Source organism: Chinchilla lanigera, unplaced genomic scaffold (genome assembly GCF_000276665.1).
Source record: "Chinchilla lanigera isolate Chin_1 unplaced genomic scaffold, ChiLan1.0 scaffold00105, whole genome shotgun sequence".
NCBI lineage: Eukaryota > Metazoa > Chordata > Mammalia > Rodentia > Chinchillidae > Chinchilla > Chinchilla lanigera.
This window is the reverse complement of record NW_004955506.1, coordinates 4,185,991-4,207,217: the sequence shown is the minus strand read 5'-3', so window position 1 is coordinate 4,207,217 and position 21,227 is coordinate 4,185,991. Positions and strand designations below refer to the sequence as shown.

The 21,227-nt window shown below is 48.6% G+C and overlaps 1 protein-coding gene across 2 annotated transcripts in view; it reads left to right on the top strand.

Annotated features, from left to right (window-relative positions):
* The first annotated feature begins 3,743 nt into the window (after window positions 1-3,743).
* The window catches only part of Pgs1 (phosphatidylglycerophosphate synthase 1), a 42,929-nt gene continuing 25,445 nt past the window's right edge, over window positions 3,744-21,227 (top strand). For both annotated transcript variants that reach the window (XM_005407376.2, XM_013506038.1), the window contains exons 1-4: window positions 3,744-4,001; window positions 15,128-15,317; window positions 18,371-18,448; window positions 20,768-20,867. In XM_005407376.2, the coding sequence (XP_005407433.1) occupies window positions 3,865-4,001; window positions 15,128-15,317; window positions 18,371-18,448; window positions 20,768-20,867 (505 nt within the window). In that variant the 5' untranslated portion in view covers window positions 3,744-3,864. The remainder of the gene's footprint in view (window positions 4,002-15,127; window positions 15,318-18,370; window positions 18,449-20,767; window positions 20,868-21,227) is intronic.

Genomic DNA, 21,227 nt, shown 5'->3' with positions numbered 1-21,227 from the left:
CCCCCTCCGCCCCCTGATTTATGTGTGTCTTGACTCTTGTTCTTGCCATCTAGCTCAGATGGGACCTCCTGGCAAAAAGAATGGAGGTTGTGGTGGCGCACACCTGTAATCCCAGTGCTCAGAAGAGTGAGGCAGGACGATCACCATGAGTTCAAGGCCAGCCCGAGCTACATAATGAGACCCTGTCTCAAACAAGAACAAAAGAATGCATGTTCTGTCATCGTGTAAGTGTAAGCATTTAAAAATGTTCAGCTTCACCGGGCGTGGTGGTGCATGCCTGTAATCCCAGCACTCAGAAGGCTGAGGCAGGAGAATCATTGCAAGTTCGAGGTCAGCCTGGGCTACAAAGTGAGCTCAAGGCCAGCCTGAACTGCATAGTGAGACCCTGTCTCAAAAAGGCCAAAAAGAAAAAAAAAAAAAGTTCAGCCTCTGGAAGTCATTATTTAAATTTTGGCAACCTCTAATGTGTGTGTCCTCAGACAAGCCGAGGGTTACCTTGCTTTGGTTGTAGCTCTGCCTGTTTTAGAGTAACCTTAAAGACTAGAGGCTGATGGTGTCACAGGGCCTGAGTCATTCCTTGCTTTTTGGGTTTTGTTCTGTTCAGTTCTGTTTCGTTTGAGATTGGGTCTCACTACGCAGCCCAGGCTGCCTTTGAACTTGCAGCAATTCTCCTGGCTCAGCCTCTTGAGTGTTGGAGTTGCAGGAATGTGCTGCTACACTGGGGGCTGGTCCTTGTTGTTTGTCCTTAATGTAAATACTTATTGATTTAACTTACCATGCTGTCAGCATTGCTGTCATTATAGTTTAGTATAGGTTGGAAATTCCCAGGGGGATGTTGCTCCCTTCACGCAGCAACAAATCACAGGCAAAAAGAAGCTTCCAGCTCTGCTCAGCATGATCAGGGTGCGCTGAGGGGCCACGTGGTGCTCAACATGCAGGGTGACAGCGCACCCATTCAAGAGAGGTTTACTCTGCAGTTCCAGGAGCTGGCCACTGTGCGGAACTGGAACATGCCACGACGGTCTCATTTCAGTTACTGGAAGTTAGGAAATTCAATGATTCACCATTTCTAACTAGGAAGAGTTGAATCAAATTCCACTCAGTATTTGTAAAGCTGTATAAACTTAAAATATGCAGTTCAGGTTGGCCTTGAACTCACTATGTAGCCCAGGCTGTCCTCAAACTCATGGTGATCCTCCTGCATCAGCCTCCAAAGTGCCTGGATTACAAGTGTGTGCCACCACACTTGGCTACTTAAAAAGAAAATTTAAAACTAATTTAAAATATTTGTCTGTTCTAGACAATTTGGAAACTCCTAAATAACATCAAATAATCAATGTTAACCGGGTGTTGTGGTATACATTTGTAATCTCAGTAGTAGGAGTTTGAGGCAAAAGGATCACAAGTTCTAGGCCAGCTGGGCAATTTACCAGAACCTCTCTCAAAATAAAAAAATAAAAAAGGGCTGGGGGAATGTATCTTGGCTGTAGACTGAATTCTCTGGGTCCAATCTCAGTATAAAAAAAAAAAAAAGAAAGAAAGAAAAGAAAAGAGTGCTATATTGCAGTTTGTACTTATTTTAATTTTTTTTCATTTTGGTTTTTTTGAGACAGAGTCTTTATGTAGTTTAGACTGACTTTGAACTCACTATGTAGCCCAGGCTGTTCCTGAACTCACAGCAATCCTACTGCTCAACCTCCTGAGTGCTGGGATTATGGATGTATGCCACCCTGCTGGGATACTCACTCTAATTTTGTTTTGTTTTGTTGTGTTTTTCTAGACAGGGTTTCACTATGAAGTTCAGGCTGGCCTTGAACTTACTTTGTAGTACAGGCTGGCCTTGAATTTGAGGTAATCCTCCTGCCTCATCCTCCCCAGTCCTGGGATTACAGGGATGTGCCACCACGCCTGGCTACTCACTCCAATTTTTAACAAAAATGAGATAATCTCTACACTATTCTTTATTTTTTAATTTTTTATTTATTTTTGGTCTTTTTTTTTGAGACAAGGTCTTGCTATGCAGTTCAGGCTGGCCTTGAACTCACTTTGTAGCCCAGGCTAATCTCGAACTCGGAACAATCCCCCTGCTTCAGCCTCCTGAGTGCTAGGATTACAGGCGTGCATCACCATGCCTGGCTACACTATTCTTTAGTAATTTGTCTGTATGTGTGCATGTGTGTGTTTGTATGTGTGTGTGTGTGTTACTGGGAATTGAAATCAGGGCCTTTACCTGGGCTGCATTCCAGCCCTTTTTTTTTTTTTTTTTTTTGGTACTGGGAATTGAACTCAGGACCTTGCTCTTGCCAGACAGTCGCTTGTTCCAGTCCTTTTTATTTTTAAATTTTTTTGTTTTTTTTGAGACAAGGTCTTGCTATGTAGTCTAGGCTGGCCTCAAACTCATGGCAGTTCTCCTGTCTCAGTCTCCGGAGTGCTGGGATTACAGGCATGCACCACCATGCCTGGCTTTATTTTCTATTTTGAGACAGGGTCTTTACTGAGTTGCCCAGGTTAGGCTTGAATTTGCAATTTTCCTGCAGAGTGCTGGGATTACAGGTGTACACCACAGTGTCCTTTAAAAACAAAACAAAAAACGGTGTCTCACTATGTAGTCCAGGCTGAATTTGAACTTGGGATCCTCCTGCCTTAATCTCCAGAGTGTTGGGATTACAAGCATATACCATGGCACTGGCTAGTAACTTAACTTTTATATGCAGTGTCATAAAACATTCTTCTAGAACATCATTTTCTGCGAAAGTGTAAATTCCTAATCTGTTGATATTGTTTACTTAACCAGCTCCTCTATGGAGTTGCTTCCTTTTTTTTTTTTTTTGGTTTTTCTCCGGTACCGGAACCGAACTCACGACCTTGCGCTTGCCAGGCAGGCGCTTTGCCACTGAGCTAAATCCCCAGCCCCTTGCTTCCATTTTTGATATCATGAAAAGTGCTGACATGAACATTCTTGTAGGATGTGTAATTAATTTCCCTGGGATAATTTGGTGGAATTAGGAATGTTGTTTTCAGTGTGACCATATCATTTAAACCTCACAACACCCCTGGGAGGGGTAGGGTATGATTATATTTTACAGCTTTGCCAGTTTCCAAGTCCTAGCCTATGTGGGCCAGCCAGGATACAGAGCAAAGTTCACCTCTCCTTCCCTTCAGAATACAGCAAGGTTTTCCCCTCCCCTCTTCCTTTCCCACCCCTCCCTTTTTCTTTGTCCATGGGATCAGGGCCTCCTGCGTGCTAGGCAAGTCCTCTACTACTGAGCTACATCCCAGGCTCTGCCCTTTTAAAAAGTGTTTTTGGTTTATAGGCACGTGTTTCTCCAGCTTATTGGACATAGAACTGTGCATGCCAAGGGACGAGGGCCGGTAGTGTATAGGGCGCAAGATGTGTCTTTCCTCTCACAGAGATATGTTGAGGCTGCCCTGTGCCTTAGAGCTGGTGTCGCAGCTAATAGGTGAAAAATGCATCCCACTCCAAGCCTGGCGAGGACTATCCATGGATCTGCGCAGGCTGGTGGTCAGCGATCACCAAGTTACATGGCTCTGTACAGGTCTACCACCCTGAGGAGGTTACACAAGCCTAACACAACCCATCAAGACCAGCTTGCGACTGTGACGAGTGGGGCAGCCCCGTGGCACGAGGACTCAGAGCGCAATCATCCTCCCTTGGGGCCGCCAAGCCTCGCCTAGGTGTCTTCAGAGGGGAACCTAAGCTTAGATGAAGGTAAGAAGTCGGGACTCGCTCCCGCCGCCTGGACTCCCGCCGCCCGGACTCCCGCGCGTGCGCACTGCCGCTGTGTCCGCGCTAGTGGACTCAATAAAGTTCGCGCGCGCCGGAAGCGGAAGCGGCGAGTCTCCATGGCGGCGGCGGCGGCGGCGGGGCCGGTGTTTTGGAGGCGGCTGCTGGGCCTCCTACCTGGTCGACCCGGACTGGCCGCACTGTTGGGGCGCCTGTCCGACCGCTTCAGTAGGAACCGGGACCGCCGGCGCAGGAGGTGAGATCGGTGGCTGGGCTGGGGACCACCCGACTCGCGCCCCGGCGCCTTGGCGGCTCAGGCTTCGCTGCTGCCTGCCCAAGGGAAGTGGGCGCCCCGAGCGCTGCTGTCAACCGGGCCAGCCTAGGGACCCCCGCGGAGTCAGGCCAGTCCTTTTTTCCCTCCCCACCGCTCTTGGGAGCAAGCTCCGGCCACTGTCCGCTGGGTGCTGTGAAAGAGGGACTGGGGAGTCCATTGGGGGCGTCGGCGGAGCTCCTGGGGCTAAAATGCATTTCCTGCCTTCGGCCCCAAGATATGAGTCCGGGAGAGTCCTGACACAAGAGGCACTGTTTGGGTCTAGAGACGTCTTTTCCTTAAGTAATCCTGCCGGTGAGGTGACTTGGCGGGAGTGAATCAGCCCTGCTCGGATTGTGTGCAGGCAGCGTTTCTCACATCCTGCTGGAGCGGGTTGTGAAGCAATCCTGAGTCAGTAACACTCAGGCATGGGAAGAGGAACCACTCGAAAACCTTTTTACGTTTTTCAAAGGGCCTGTGTTCTGGAAAAGTACTGAAGTGAGTTATGTAAATGATGAAGTAGGCGTTGAAGCAGTTTGATCAGGCAGTGGTCTTTTAAATACTTGTCAAGAACAAGCTTACCTAAGAGGTCTTCTGCTATAGCTAATATTAAGGTGGAGAGGAATTGTCTGTGTGCAAGTACTTTTCTTATTGGAGAGATTTGACCCTTACACTTGATTCTTTAAAAAAAAAAAAAAGGCCTTGAAATTGCATCCCTTAGTTGAGGTTGCATTATTTTAGATTTGTTTTTTTCTATGCTGGGAATTGAACCCACGACCTCCAGTTGCTAGCGAAGCACTGTATCACTCAGCTATACCCTAGCTCTTGTTTTAGATTTTTCTATCTGTGATCCTTGGGTGAGATTTGATCTCCTGGTCTTTATTACAGAGATCTGGAGTTCAGTCGTGTGCTGACTGTAGGTATAGAAAGGACCTTGCTCATATGGAGTATCAGTGGAAGATTTTCAGCAGAAACTCAAGTTTGATTTAGGGGAACTTTTAGGTAATAGAGAGTCAAGGCAGGGAGACGGGCATGGTGGTGCACACCCGTGATCCCAGAACTCAGAAGGCTGAGGCAGGAGGATGGTTGCAAGTTCGAGACCAGCTTGGGCTTCAGAGTGAGCTCAAGGCCAGCTTGAACTGCATGGCCAGACCCTGTCTCAAAAAGACAGGGAAGAAAAGAAAGGCGGAAACTCTTAGAAACCTATTGGTCAGAAAGGCTTATTTACACACTGGTGAACCCAGTGGGAGTGTAGATGAGGTGGCTTCTTCATTTTCTGTAACTGAGGCTTATCTAACGACCTGTTCATTCCAGTGGGTAGGGCAGTCAGGTGACGTCTGTGTCCTGGAATCACACCATTGAGAAATTTGGTTTACAGTTTCATGAAATGTACTACATTTAAAGATGAGATGTTTAGGCCATTTTATTATTTTCCTCGTTGTGTTTAACCTATGGAAAACACATTACTAATCATTATTTAATCTTGAAATTGATTCTTCAAGGATGGTGGGGGCATTCTCAAATTATTATTTTTTTAAAAATTTGTGTCTGGCTGAGCGTGGTGGTGTATACCTGTGATCCCAACACTCAGAAGGCCGAGGTAGGAGGATCATTGCGAGTTCGAGACTAGCCTGGGCTACAAAGTGATCTCAAGGCCACCCTGAACTGCAGAGTGAGACCCTGTCTCAAAAAAGACCAAAAAAAAAAAAAAAAAAAAAAATTGTGTCTGTCAGAAGGATCACCATCAGTTCAAGGCGGCCTGGGTTACATAGTGAGTTCAAGGCCAGCCTGAAATACATAGTGAGACTTATCCTAAAAAACCAAAAAGAAAAGCATATATGTTTGTAATATATAATAATTATATTCATCTTGGGGAATTGGTATACATATTGTATCTTAATCATTTTTTACTTCCCCTCCCAACTCATTCCATATCCATCCACAATTTTTGTTTTTGTTTTTTGAGCCAGGATCTCATTGTATAGTTCAGGCTGCCCCTGAACTCGCTGTGTAGCCCAGGCTGGCTTTGAATGTGTGGCAATCTTCCTGCCTCAGCCTCCCGAGGGCTGGACTTGCGCCACCACACCTGGCTTTTTTGTTTGTTTGTTTTTTGAGACAGGGTCTCCCAATGTAGTCCAGCCTGGCATTGAACTCATGGCGATCCTCCTGCCTCAACCTCCCTAGTGCTGAGATAACAGGTGTGTGGCAGCACACCTAGCTGAGAGCTGTTTCTCTGAATCAATTCAGCTCAGCAAATTCAGTTTCTTATTTAATTCTTTGTTTTTTTGAGGCAAGGCCTCACTGTGTAGCCCAGGCTGGCCTTGAACTCGCAGCGATCCTCCTGCCTCAGCCTCTGAGTACTGGAATTTTAGGCGTGTGCTGGTTTCTGGTTCTTTGTGACCTTGGTGGAGTTATTCATGTCTGTGACCACTCACCCTCTGTTGGTTGCTTTCATTTCTTCTCCATTGTTCTGCTGCACCTCCCAATTCCTCATTCCCAGAACGATGTGGTTTCTTGTAACTCTCTGATCACTGATTCATTGATAGTAGTTCTCTGTAGTCATGAGCTTAAGTTATTTTAGATTTCAGCTTGCCAATCTGACTCAACTCTTGAAGGGGCTGGTGAATCCTTGTGGCTATCAAGGGGAACGGTTCTTTTACTGCTGTGGTTTCCTTTCAGGCTTAGCGATGGCCATAGAGACTGACTATTCTACTTAAAATCATTTCTAATTAGTGATCTTGAAATACTGCTGTTTCCTTTTAAGCAAGCATCTGACTCACTGGCATCAGGGAGCATTGGATAATTGATTTATTCATGGTGTGTGGAGCACTGCTGTGTCAGGCCCTGGGGAAGCAAAGATAGAGACACAGCCCTGGCTTCAGGATGCTGAGACCCATGAACAGGCAGTTACAGGAAATAAAAGGAAAGGTGAATGGTGGCATCTAGGAGAGGCACTCAGAGGTTAGGGGATGCTTCCTGGTTATATAACTGAGTTGTTTTGAAGAGTAGGCAAAGGAGAGAAAGGGGAGAGTATACTGAAGGAGGGGGTGATGTGAACATCCGTGGTGGGCATTTCTAAGACCCCACATGCACTCAAACCACTTCTAGGACCTGATGGTGGAATGAAGTAGGGAAAGAGGAGGTAGGAGCAAGTCAGCCTCTGGGCCCGAGACCCAGGAAGGCAAGTTCTAGATTGCAGGTATGATTGTTTCTTTTCTTTTTCTTCTGTTATCTATTTCTTCTCTCTTCTCTCTTCTTTTTTTCCCTCCCCTCCTTTTCCCTCCCCAGCCCTCCTTGTCCCTCCTTGCTGCTGTTTCTCCTTCTTCTTCATCCTTTCTTCTTCCTACTCCTTCTCACTCGCTCGCTCTTTTTTTTTTTGGTCTTTTTGAGACAGGGTTTCGCTATGTAGTCCGGGCTGGCCTTGAACTTACTTTGTCTCCCAGGCTGGCCTCGAACCTCGCATCAGTCCTCTTGCCTCAGCCTCCCAAGTGCTGGGATTACAGGCATGCGCCACCACACCCAGCTGTTCTTCATTTTTTGGTACTGAGTTTTCCTAAATTGCCCTTGCTGGCCTTGGACTCACGATCCTCGTTGCCTTAGCCTCCTGAGTTGCTGGGATTGTAGGCTCACACCACCACTCTGGTCTTCCATGTATGATTTCCTTTGCTAATAATTCAGACCTGACATGGTGGGGCCCTTTAAGAAGTCTAGGGTGTGGGAATGGAAAAGAGGGTTGGACTGCAGTCAGCATGCCTTGGCGGGTGGTGCCAAGGAGGTAAGGATGTTTCTGCCTTAGTGACTGTGTGGAAACAGAGTAAGAAAAAGCCCTGGGTTTGGGGGAATGACCATAGGCTTGGAGATGATGATTAGTATCCAGGTGGCTCGAGGTGGAGGTGGTCAGTGTGCAGTGGACTGTGGGAGAGCTGGAACTCAGGAGAGGGAGGCAGAAGCCTCTAGAGATTTTGTTTGGAGTTATGGCTACACAGATGGGCTTCTTATTTGGAGTAGATGAGGCCTGCTGGGAAGTGAGTCAGGAGGGCATTTGTTCCTAATTTTGAACTTGCCTGTCATACAAGGAAATACTTTATCTGTGGCCTACAATTTTTTTTCCCCTTTTAAACTGTTTTCAGTTTGAGGTATATGTGCAATAAAATCTGTATTTTTGAAACTCAGGTCCCATTTTCTCTATTCTAGGGATACAGTTGTGTGTGTGTGCTTTGGGCAGGATGGGTGTTTTAGCTACCCTGAGTTGTAAAGGTGAGGCAGGTAACCAGCAGGTGGCTATTTCAATTAGATTTTCTTACACTGTAATGGCTGGTCACTTTCAGCTTTTTTTTTTTGGTTTTTTTTCTCCAGTACTGGGAATCAAACTCACAACCTTGCGCTTGCCAGGCAGGCGCTGTGCCCCTGAGCTAAATCCCCAGCCCCCACTTTCGTCTTAGAGTAGTTACTACTCTGAGGGACCATCAGATTTCCAGAAATTATTATTATTTTTTTTTTGGTTTTTCTCCGGTACCAGGAACCGAACTCACGACCTTGCGCTTGCCAGGCAGGCGCTTTGCCGCTGAGCTAAATCCCCAGCCCCTCCAGAAATTATTTTTCTATGAACTTTCTGATGTTGGCACCCATCATTACTTGTTAGAATTGAGAAGAACCATCCCTTAGTTTGTTTGTAGCAGTGGAATGAGTGGGATGGAGATAATTTGGAATCAAAGCATAATTCTTCCAAATGATTTAAATTTGTTCTTGCTCTTATGAATTAAAGTAAGTAGGCTTTTTCTTTATTTTTTGTAGTACTAGTGATTGAAACAGCACCTTCATGGTTTATATTTTTCCAGGGTCTCGCTAAGTTACTGTGTTGCCCAGTCTACCTTGTACTTATGATAGAACCCTTTTGCCTCAGCCTCCCAGAGTGCTGGGATTGTAAGTGTGCAGCACCATACTTGGCTTCAAGCTGTGACTTTATTAAGTTAATGTTAACATGAGTATCTGTGCCTGTATTGTAGCTGGTGATGAATTAGGCTCAATCTGCGGCTAGATAGAAACAGCCTGGATGAAAGTGTTCAGCTAGATAATCTCTGTAGATAGTGTAATTGGATTAACATAAACGAGTCATTTCAAGGCAGCCAGGAGTCAGGTTCCAGTAGCAGAACATGTGATTGGTTTCCGTCAGACACTTTGTATCTGGTGCATTTGGCTACCTTGTGTGTATTGTGGGTTATAAGCATATTTTAAATTTCTTCCCTTCGCCCCTACCCCATGTATATGACTTCTGCTTGGCAAAGGCAAGAGAAGAGTCATTGGGTCAGCATGGAGCTGATCGCTGGCAGCCGTGGCCTCTGATGGGGCACTTGCTGGGGAGTTCAGCAGGCCCTTGGTCTTGGGTAACCTACGGGAATCCACATCATTTCCCTTACTGGGTTCAGGTCTTGCATTAGTCAGGAAGGGCTGCCCGCTGCCTGGGTTGCAGGAAGGCTGGGACCTTAGTGGAGTTTCTCGAGCCCTTCTCAGGAAGTGTTATGACTGTTGCTCTTTCCTCATCAGTTTGCTTTTTACATTTAAATGTGTATGAAGGCAGGGGGAGGTGTGTGTAGGGTGGGTTTTCTTAAAAAGTAGTTTCTGAAAAAATATGGCAATCCAGAGAACTTAGTTTCTTTTAAAGACTTTTTGTATAGATTTGGATGGGATCCAAACCTCAGTTTGTATCCTGAAACTTACGAGTTTCAGCAGTGTTTACGGACTCTTAGACCATAACTGTGAGCCCACTGTGAGGGACAGTTACTATACCCCGTGTGCAAGACAGAGAATCCGATTTGTCTGTCATGGGTTTGTGGGTAGCGTCTGAAGACTTGTCCAGCTTTGCCGTGCTCTTTGGTCGAGGCCCCTTAGGGAAAAACCCTCAGAAGTTGGTCTACAGCTTGTGTCCCATTGTGTCATTAGGCACTTACTTTGCTTTAGGGGTGGCAGACGTACGTCCTTTAAACTGTGAGAGGATGTGGAGGGGGTGGGTAAGGGTGAGGTGGAGGCCAAGGTGAACCTCCGAGTTTGCCTACCTCTCTCTCTCCCTCCAAACCTCCCGCCTAAGGCCCCACGCACACTAGGCAAGCATGTCGCTGCTGAGTTACACCTGGGGGCCCCCTCTCCTTTTGGCATCCTTCCACTGAGAACATGGGGTCTCCAGCCTCATTGTCGTCATCCAAAGAAGAAATGTGAGGTTTGCTAGTGTGTCCCATGAGAGAAAAAACGTAGCTTCAAAATGTTTGGTGAGGCAGGAAATTCCTGTCTTCCCCCTAAAGGGACAAATGCCTTCTATTTTTCTTGAGGCTTCCTTTGTAAATAGGTGTAAATGCTGGGTGGCATCTCAGCTGCATGGTTATTCTGAGCTGAGGTCTCATCGCTGTCCCCGTGCCCCTCATAGAGGGGTTTTGAGAGGGTGCATTGTCATGCCTGGGCTTCACTGTCCTGTATGGGTGGCTGCCCTAATCTCAGGGGTCAGGGATGAAATGTGGGTCCTCCTTTATATTTTCCAGGGCCTTGCCACTGAGCTGCATCCCCAGATGTTCTTATTTTTTATTTTGAGACAGGGTCTCATTACGTCACTAACTTGCCCAGGGTGGGCTTCAATTTGTGGTCCTCCTACCTCAGCCTCCCAGAGTGCTAGGATTACAGGGATGTGTTGTGGGTCCTCCTCGAGATGGCAGGAAGATGCTTCTTTCTCCGCCTACCTGCCCAGCTCCCCTGTGGTTAGAGCAGTGGGCCTGTAGGTCAGGGTCCCTGCGCATTGCCCAGTTCAAGGAATTTGCCGTGTGCATGGGAAGCCTTGAGTCCTGTGACTGAAGCTTTGCCCAGAGCCAGGCGTCCTGACTCCCAGAGGATGCTCACCCTGTCTCACCTCTAGCACTGCTTTGCCTTGTGGGTGTGTCTGGGTTGGTGAGGTTTACAGGAGAAAGCAGTGCAGTGCCCTGCCTTGGCACCCGAGGACCGCCTCCTCTAGCCCCACCTGCTCCCCCGACTCCCCTGCATTTCAGAGCCCCAGAGTGGGCCTTCTGAGAGGCAGGGCTGGGGCGAGCCTTGTTATCTGGCCCCTCCCCCACTTCCTCTTTCTTATAACTAGAAATGGGTGCTAGATGGTATCTAGAAAGAGATGACTCGGGCGTCAGTCTAGATGTGGAAATTGTGTGTGTGCCCTATTACTTCTCTAAATGATGAGTGTGACATAGAACTCTGCTGTTTTTGGTAACCACAGCCTCTGCCTCTTTAGATCCCTTGGGTTTAGGTTTTTGGTAGGACATGTGGTTTCTGCGTAAACCTCCTGGGGAGAGGGGAGTTACTTGTGCAGGGGGCCAGCCCCTGGAGGCCGAAGTACTGTGCGGAGGGCTGCTGTGAGTGTGGAGGTAAACCTTTTCTGAGAAAATTCCAACGGGGGAACCAGCCCCGGGGCAGAACTGGCCTGAGCAAGCCTGGCAGCAGCCCGCCCAGGACCTGGCGCACTCTGCCTGGCTCTCCCCGCAGGCCTGGTGTGAGACACTGCTGCCTTTCAGAGTGCCTTCCTCTTCGGGAGTGTAAAATGGGCAGTTGGAGGCTGTGCCCATGTGGCCCCTGCGGCACCGTGAATCGGTGAAACCTAATTGGCTTCCAGCTCCTTCTCCTCTCTGACAGTAATAAACCTGTCAGCACACGGATTAAACAGGAAGCCAACGCAGAAATGCCTTCAGCAACTCTTGAACTGGGGCCCTGGTGAGACATTCTCAGGACGGCTGCCTGGCAGAGAGACCTCGCTGAGAGATATAGCCAGTCCCAGGCTCTCAGGCCACACAGCCTGTCCTGCTAGGTGACTTCTTCAGGGCAGATTGGAGGAGGGTGGCTGATGACCCCTGCGTGGACCCTGTGTACAGTGTATCCTCTGGACTGGCCCTCGAGGCCCTCCCAAGATTTTCTGTTGAGTGTGGGTCTTGACAGGTCTGCGGTGTGCATCTGCTCATGGTTCTCTTTGCCTGAGCTGCCTCCCCTCTAAGTTCCTTTTGAATTCTACCAGTTTTTCGATTCCTGTTGAAGGTAGGCTGCTATAAAGCCACCTGGTAGCAGGTATCACCTGCTCCCCTGAGTGACTTGAAGCACATTCCATATATTTTGACATTTAATTAACTTTAGCATTTCTGCTCTTGTTGTTCTTAGATAATTCCAGGTATGTAAATTGGTGAAGTGAAGCTGGGTGTGCTGGTGCATGCCTGGAATCCCAGCACTTGGGAGGCTGAGGCAGGAGGATTGTTGCAAGTTTGACATCAGCCTGGGCTACAAAGTGAGCTCAAGGCCAGTCTGAACTGCATAATGAGAACCTGTCTCAAAAAGAGAGAAAAAAGAAATTGGTGAGGTGACGGTGACTGTGACCGTGACTGGAAGGTGGGACTGCCTGGTTCTTGGTGTGTATTGCCATGGTCTGTGGCGAGTGCTCCCAGCAAGGCTTGAATTAGCCTCCTTCCTGTTGGACATTTGCCCTCGGCTGGTTGCCTTGTGCTGAGGAGTGTTTCCTTTCCTCACTTTCCTCTTTGGGAGCTGGTTTACAGCTCTCGGCCTGTGTGAAGGCTGTGTGAGGACTGACCATGGGGTGTGGGGGGCACAGGTACTGCCCTGGCTCTTTCCCAGGTGGTCTGAAAGGCAGGCGAGGCCTTCTGAGGCAGCTGATCGCGGATGTGCTGCTGTGGCTTCCACTGTGGGGGACCTGCTTCACTCCTGAATGTTAGACGCCCATCTCGTGGAGGCTTCAGATTGCTAGGCTGCTTTGCAGACTTTTTCCCATTGTCTTACAGTTTCTCCTGGACAAAGGGTCCTTCTTTTTCCCTCTTAGGCCGGTCAAGTATGTAGCTCATTGTTGGGGAAGTTGAGGCAGCAATCTCTCACTCACATGCCAAGCCTTTCCCCTGTGAGCAGATACCCATGAGTGTCAGCGCCCCGCTAGAGACCAGCTAGCGGGAGGGGGGCTGCTGCTTTCCCACCTCTGTGCTGGGTGGCTGAGGCCAGGTCTGTCCAGTCTTCCCATGACCCAGAGAGCAGGCGCCTTCTGCCATTGACTAAGGCTTTCTTGGCAGTGGGTTGGCCATGAAGGACTGGTGGGCTTTCTGGGAAGCACAGCTGTGGGCCGTCTGGCGTCTGTAGGGCCATTTAGGAGCCCTGGGAAGACTCAGCGCTTTATCATGAAGCCAGCAGTGAAGTCATCTTCCTGGAATTTGTGGCCATTCATGCTTAGGGTGTTTGAGTACCCTTTCCCCAGAGTCCTGTGGCGGTCATACCTGAGGGGGATGTTCTGCTGTTGTGTGCAGGACTGGAACTGAAAGCAGGGTAGGGTTTGGTGGGGCTCTGGGTGTGCAGGTGCGGAGATGTGGCTCTAGGCGCAGCGCCGCAGTCCTCTAGTCTCACCTCAGTAGAGCGTGTGGTCAGTGCTGGCCAGAGGCGGGCTGTGACCCCCAGCAAGGAAGTGGCTATGGCAGAGGGGCCCGTCACCATTGCCAGCATCTCATCACATAGAGGGCTCCTTTCCTCAGCCTGCTCCTACTCCAGATTTTCTCTTCAAATCTTATTTTTTTCCCCCCTTTTTTGCAATAGTGGAGATTGAACCCAGGGCCCTTGCAGTGAGCTACATCCTCAACCCTTTTTTATTTTTTATTTGGAGACAGGGTTTCACTAAGTCACTAAATTGCTGAGGCTGGGCTTGAACCTGTGATCATCCTGCCTCAACTTTCCAGAATGCTGGGATTATAGGCATATGCTGTCATACCCAGCCAGATCTGAGTGGTTTTTTTTGAGACAGGTACTTTCTATGTAGCCCAAGCTGGCCTTGAACTCACTGTGGAGCCCAGGCTGGCCTTAAACTCTCAGTGATCCTCCTGCCTCTGTCTCCCGAGGCTGGCATTGCAAACGTGTACCATCACACCCTGATAGATCTGAGTTTTTTTGTTTTTAAAGATCTTAGTGTTAAAAAGGACTGTTTCTCCAGTGTTTTCCTTGAACAGAAGTCATGTTCATCTCATGAGTCATATGGCTGGGGTCTGTGTAGTAGCACTCAGACTTTTACCAGACCTCTCCTTTTAGGTATCTGCATGTGAATTTCCTTTTTTTTTTTTAAAGGTGGATTTGTTAAGAGGTAGTATTAACCAGATGGTCGCTTTTGTGAGTTTACTCATAGTTACTGTAAATTTGGTCCCTGAGTTGTTTGGAATTAAAGTTTGGGGTTTCTCCTTTGGCATGGGCAGATTGCTCAACAGTAGGCTCCTTAAGGTGTTAGGGGAGAGGGCCAGAGGGAAAAGTGGTTAGGCTCCCTCTTGCCTTTCCTCCTTCCTTGCTCAGTACTGGGATGGAATCTAGGGCTTTCACAGAGCTGCAAGCCCCCCCTGCCCCGAGTTTGAGACAAGAGCTTGCGAAGTTGTGGAATCAGGTTGGGTGAGTTGCCCAGGCTGGGTTTAAATTTGCAGTTTTCCTGCCTCAGCCTCTCGGATGTTGGGATTACAGATGTGCACCACCACACCCAGTTTGGGCTATTATTTGTTTATTTATTGGTTTTATTTTGATTTTTTTTTTTTCTTCCTGTACCAGGAATTGAACTCACGACCTCACGCTTGCCAGGCAGGCACTGTGCCACTGAGCTAAATTCCCAGCCCCTATTAGTTTTATTTTGAGACAGGGTCTTACTTTGTAGATCACACTGGCCTTGAACTCACAGCAGTCCTCCTGTATTAGCTTCTCAAGTGCTGGGATTACAGGCATGTGCCATCATGCTCGGCTTACCTTTTCTTCTTTTTCTTTGTCCTTTTGAAACAGAGTCTTGCTATACAGTTCAGGCTGCCCTTGAGCTTACTTTGTAGCTCAGGTGGGTCTCGAACTTTCAGTGATCCTCCTGCCTCAGCCTCCTGAGTGCTGGGATTACAGGTGTGCACCACCACACCCAGCTTAGCTCACTTTTTAAAATATTGTAGGCAGTATGAAATTGGCCAGAAGAAAACCTCTTCTCCCGACCACACAAGAGAAGCATCTGCAGAGATACTGAAGAGGGTAACCCATTTGTGTGTTTCTTTAACCAGGTCACCATGGCTGTTATTGGCTCCCTTGTTGTCCCCAGCCGTTCCCCAGGTCACTTCCCCACCTTGCTGCCTCTGCCCAGAGGGCGTGCACAGGTTCCAGTGGATCAGAAACCTGGTTCCCGAGTTTGGTGTCTCCAGCTCTCACGTCAGAGTCCTCTCTTCCCCGGTAGAGTTCTTCGAGCTCATGAAGGTAAGTTGTGTTTAGAGACGGAGGACAGAAGTTGGAATTGGGAGCCGGGCATGGTGCCTGTAGTCCCAGCATTCTAGGAGCTGAGGCATGGGTACCCAAGTTTGCATCCAGCCTGGGCACTCAGTGACTCACACTGTATCTCAAATTAAGTAAAAAGGACCAGGGCTGGGCATGATAATACATACCTGTAATTCTGGCACGCACAAGGCCGAGGCAGGACAATCACTGAGTTTGAAGGCAGCCTGAATTACATAAGAGACCCTGTCTGAAAAAAAAAAAGTTAGCAAAAAGAACTAGGGATGAAGTTGAGTGTGAAGGCCTCAAGTTCAAGCTTCAGTAGCACATGCACATGCAGGTGCACACACACACACCTGTGCACGTGTGCACACATGCACAGGAAGTCGGGGTTGGAGGTTTTGGGGGATGGGGTGGGTAAATCCCTCCATTTGAGAGCATCTGATGCTACTCACTTTAGCCTTTTGGCTTCTGCCTGTCGGATTTTGGCTTCACCATGACTGAGTTGGACCACAAGCAGCAGCTTCCCTGCCTTGTGCTGCGTGCCTGAGGGAGTCAGTGAGTACCGGGTTTCACTAAGTCACCTCTGGTCGGTGTAGGGTGGAAACGCAGCCAAGCACAGTGGTGCCATTTGGTCGATGCAGTAGAGAGACCCATGGGGGGTGAGGTGCTGGCAGCACCCCGCGCCACTCAGAAGAGGCATCTCAGGGTAGCTGGGAAATGTGAAAGCCTTGGTCTTAGATCTCCTGGTCCTGGTCTTCTGGGGTTCTGTCAGAGGAGCGTGCCATCCTCTTCAGCAGTGGAGCCATCTGTGCTTTGGGGTTCAGCTTTCAACATGTTCCTCACATTTACATGCGACGTCTCGTTGTTTGCGGCCGAAGTGCTAATTGGAATGAAGTGATTCAACACTTACTAATCTTGAACATCATAAACTCTCCCCGTTCATGTTAGCAGCGATGCTAGAATGAAGACCTGATGCGATCAGGCAGGCTGGGAGAGTGCTGGGAGATGCTAGGAGACAGAGGTGGAGATTCGTCTTTGTGCAGAGAGAGCTGTTGAATGCCTGCTTGTTTTTCCTCTTTTTGCTGTCTCGATGTGTTGGTCCACCTTTAGCTTCATTTCTGGCCAGCTGGCTGATTCCAGAAGGGATTCTGCATGTGTGTGTGTGTGTGCGCGCGTGCACGGGACCTGCCACCTTGTCCTCCCCCTCACTTACCTGCCTGCACACTTGTCTGTCCAATGTGTCCTGGTTTGTGAGGATGGTACTGCAGCGTGTTCTGTATGCCTACTTGGTTGTCTCGTTGGTGTGAAGAAATAGGATTTTCCAAGCCAGTTCTTCTCCATGTCCTAGTGGACCCTGGGTGAGGGACTGACTGTCTTTACGTGGTCCACAGCCAGTAGCCAGGCCCTGGCATGGATCTCTGTGGTGTGTGTGGGTCTGCAGAAGCAGGGAAGGGCTGAGAGGTTTGTGGGGGGAGGCTGAGAAGAAGCCTAGCTGTTTTACCTGTTCTTTTTACAAATTTTATTTTATTTTTTGTTTTGTTTTTGTTTTTCTTCCAGTACCAGGAATCGAACTCACGACCTTGCACTTGCCAGGCAGGCGCTGTGCTACTGAGCTAAATCCCCAGCCCCTATTTTATTTTTTTAATAAATTTTATTTTTGAGACACCTTGAGCTTCTGTCCTTCTACCTTAGCCTCTGGAGTAATGCCCTGCACCATCCCTTTGGGTGGAGAAGTGTCACGAGTTGTGTGTGCCTCCTTCCCTGTCACCTCACTCTGTATCCTTGGGGGTTGACCTCTGATGGCGCTATTCTCTCTGTCCTTGCTACACCTGCCTGGAGCTCTGAAGACGGGGTCTGTTCTCCTTGTTGAGCAAGGTCAGGGGAGAGGATGCTGGTGTTGGGATAGCATTGTACTGTGTCACGTTCGGGTGTGACCGTGTTCTGTTTATGTGTCTGTGTACTTCTCTGTCTACATTTCAAAAGTGGCACCTGCTCATTATAAGCAGCCCAGCCACACAGGTGGGTGGAAAGGGTACAGAACGCAGTGGGCTCCCCTTCCTGCCCACTGTGCTCCTTGGAGGCCCTTCTCGGCAGTACAGTAAGCGTTCTTTGTGCTCCTGAAGACTTATGTGTACGCTGGCATGTGCTCGGCCTTGTGCACAGGGTGTGGGTGTGGACAGGTGGGGCACGGTTTGCATTCTGTTCAGTGATTTGCTTTTGTCTTCTCCCAGTGCCACATGGAACATTCATGTCAGTGTATACATATTTTCAGTCTTTAAAATAGGTGCCTCTCATCTGTAGTAGGGCTGCAGTGTGCCTACTTTGAGGACTAGATATTTAAAAACAGGATTGTGAGTCTTTAGGCAGTAAGTTACCATATGCTTTTTTCTTTTGTACTGGGAATGGAACTCACTATCTTGTGCTTGCTAGGCAGTTGCTATGCCCCTGAGCTATATCACTGGCCCACTTTTTTTTTTGAAACAGTGTCTTACTGTGCAGTTCAGGCTGGACTTGAACTCACTATATAGCCCAGGTTGGGCTTCAACTCACAGTGGTTCTCTTTTGTTTTTGGTACCAGAAATCGAACTCAGGACCTTGCGCTTGCCAGGCAAGTGCTTGTGCCACTGAGCTATGTCCCGGGCCCCGCAGTAATCTTCTTGCCTCAGCCTCATGAGTGCTGGGATTCTAGGTGTGCACCACACCCTGCACCATGTACATTTTAAGCTTCTTTTTTTTTTTTTTTTTTTTTTGGTCTTTTTGAGACAGGGTCTCACTATGCACCTCAGGCTGGCCTTGAGCTCACTTTGTGGCCCAGGCTGGCCTCCAACTTGCAATGATCTTCCTGCTTCAGCCTCCAGAGTGCTGGGATTGCAGGTGTGCTCCACCAGGCCCGACCTTCATTTAAATTTGAGGTGGTGAAGACATAGGCTAGTTCAGCTTCGAGTATAATTTGTCTCCAAGGTTGAAGGATCATGGTTTTTCAGTGAACTATGAAAATGACAAATGTAAGTTTTGAGTTGTTTCTCCTCTTTCAGGGGCAGATAAAAGTAGCCAAGAGGCGGGTCGTGATGGCGTCTCTCTACCTGGGCATAGGACCTTTGGAACAGGAACTGGTAAGATTCACATGGAGCAGACTGGTCTTAAAGCGTTGGCGCTGCACAGTGTTCTCTGGGCTTTGTTTTTTGTACTGGTGATCGAACCCAGGGCCTTCTCACTGAGCTACATCCTCAACTCCTTTTTATGTTTGAGACATGTCTGGGTAAGTTGCCCAGGTGGGGCTTGAATTAGCAGACCTGCCTCAGCCTCCCAAAGTGCTAGAACGATAGGCATGTGCCACTGTGCTCTTTGGGGTTGTTTCAAATATTAATTGGTGAAGACACAGGGTAGTTGGCTGTGACTTGGCTCCGTGCAAGGTTCTTCCTTTCCTTGGCCTCTGCTTCACAGCTAGCTCTTGTTCCAGTTGCCCAGCTGCGGGGCCTGTCAGGAGGGAGTGAGGAGGCCTCATCAGGTGCTGGCCAGTGTCTCCCTCCCCTTGCACAGGGCTCTTGGGGCTGCTCTGTCTGTCAGGGTGAGACTTGCAGATGGCAGCCCTCAGACCCAGTCTGGCCTGCTGCCTGCTGCCTGCTGCCTGCTTGTGTTTGTTTGTTTCTTTTTTTTTTTTGGTATTTTTGAGACAAGGTCTCACTATGCAGTTCAGGCTGGCCTTGAGCTCACTTTGGAGCCCAGGCTGGTCTTGAACTTGCTATGATCCTCCTGCCTCCTCCCCTCAAGTGCTGGGATTATAAGCATGAGCTACCACGCCTGGCTTTGTTGTATTGCTTGGTGACAGGGTCTTGCTATATAGCCTCAGCCTTCCACGTGCTGGGGTTACAGGTGTGTGTCACTGTGCCTGACTCACACTGACTACTTTTATATGGCCTGTGAGCTTAGGGTGACTTACATGTTTTCAAATGATTGGAAAAAACCAAGGAAAAGAAAAAAATGGAAACAAAACTTTTGTAAATCAGGATGGGAAAAGGAGTTGAGAGGAGGGGAATGGGAAAAAAAGAAGCAGCAAGATATATCATGTACAGGTACAAACTCCCTTTGATGAATATTATTATGTGTATCTAAAATGTATCAATAAAATAAAAAGTTAAGACTTTTGTGATTCATGTAAAGTATACAAAATTTGCTTTTCCATGTCCATCAGTAAAGTATTATTGGAGCACAGCCACTAAGCATTGTGTATTGTCCATGGCTGCTGTCTAGGAGACAACTGTGCAGAAGTACGAGACTTTCTGGCCGACAAAGCCCAAAGTGTTTACCCGACAGCCCTTTTCAGCAAAAGGTTTCTGACCCCGTTCCAAACAAAGGAACCCAAACGGAGGTTGGGCTGGCCAGCTGGCTGAGTTTGCCAACGCTGGCACTGGGTGCCATGTCTGGGCCAGTCTTGTCCTACCTGGACTTGCTGGCTTGCCACACCTGTCACTTACAGTGAGGCAGGGCAGGGCGCGAAGAAGCTGAACACGCCAGGTCGCCAGGTTTGTGCTCGTCCAGGGACTCTAGCTGTGCTAGTCCAGGAACTCTTAACTGTACCAGCAGCATGTGAAGTGAAGGGAGTTTGGAGATTACTTTGTCTCCAGGACCGCTTTCTAGGGGAGGGAAGGAAGTGGGCCTGCTGCCCATGTAAGTGTTGCTTGTTGGTTTATTGGTGTTTAGAAGTCAGAGGCAGGAGCTGGGCAGTAACGGAGGGCTTGGGATATGGAGATGGCAGGAAAGGCATCTTAGCCCCTAAGTGCTGCTCCTTCCCTGCCTCTGTGGAAGGTGGCCTACCTCTGTTTCCAGGTCATACTCTTAGCTGCACGCTTATGCTCATGGGAGAGGGATTTAAGGTCCAGCCTGTGGAGCAGGGCCAGTAGGCAGGTTACATTTTGGATTTATTCACCAGTCCATATTTGCCGAGTGCTCTTCACGAATGAGGTACCGTTTATTGTGTATCTGTGAGGATTATCTGTCTGTTGAAATGTGTGTGGGAGTTAGTGTCTTAGAGAGCGTTTCCAAGAGTGTGGCAAGGCTCAGGCTGCAGTCTGTGCCCAGCAGCCTCAGGCACAGGCTTCAGAGGCATCCGTGGGTCTCCTCATCGTCATTCCTGGGGCCCTCTCTTGCAGAGCTTTTGTAGTGTCAGCTCTTGAGTGCTAATGTATGTGTGTGTACAGGTGCTCAGAGAGGATGGTGAGGGTGTTAGCTGACGGATTTATTAGTCTTTTTAAATGTGCACATATCTTTTTGACCTTACTTCTGTTCCTTTGGGTTCTTTTCTTTTTTTTTTTTTTTTTTGGTTTTTTGGTTTTTCTCCGGTACTGGGAACCGAACTCACGACCTTGCGCTTGCCAGGCAGGCGCTTTGCCACTGAGCTAAATCCCCAGCCCCTTCGGTTCTTTTCTTGACAGGTGGATTGTCTGGAAAGTACTCTAGAAAAGTCACTGCAAGCAAAGTTTCCGTCTGACCTCAAGGTTTCCATTCTCCTGGACTTTACCAGGGGCTCAAGAGGTAGGTATTCTGTGTGCCTGGCCCCTTCCTCTTCCTAGCTCAGATCCTCAGTGTGAGGAGTTACACCATTACACAGTTACTCCAGCCCGGGTGGAGACCAGGCCGGGGACTGCCTGCTTGTGTGGAGGCCTTGGGTGGCTGGGGCCCACATCCCCAGCATACCTTGTCCATCATTCCCAGTGTCCCCTGTCCATTAGAAGAGTCTGCTTCCCTGGGAACCAGGCCAAAGGCTGCCAGGAACTACAGGTCTAGCTCTGAATTAGTTGTCGTCAGGGGCTTGGAGTTCTCTGAGCAGCTCCTCTGCAGGCCTGCATGTTCTGAATGCTGAGTCATCCTCACTCGGAGCAGGAAGGCTGATAG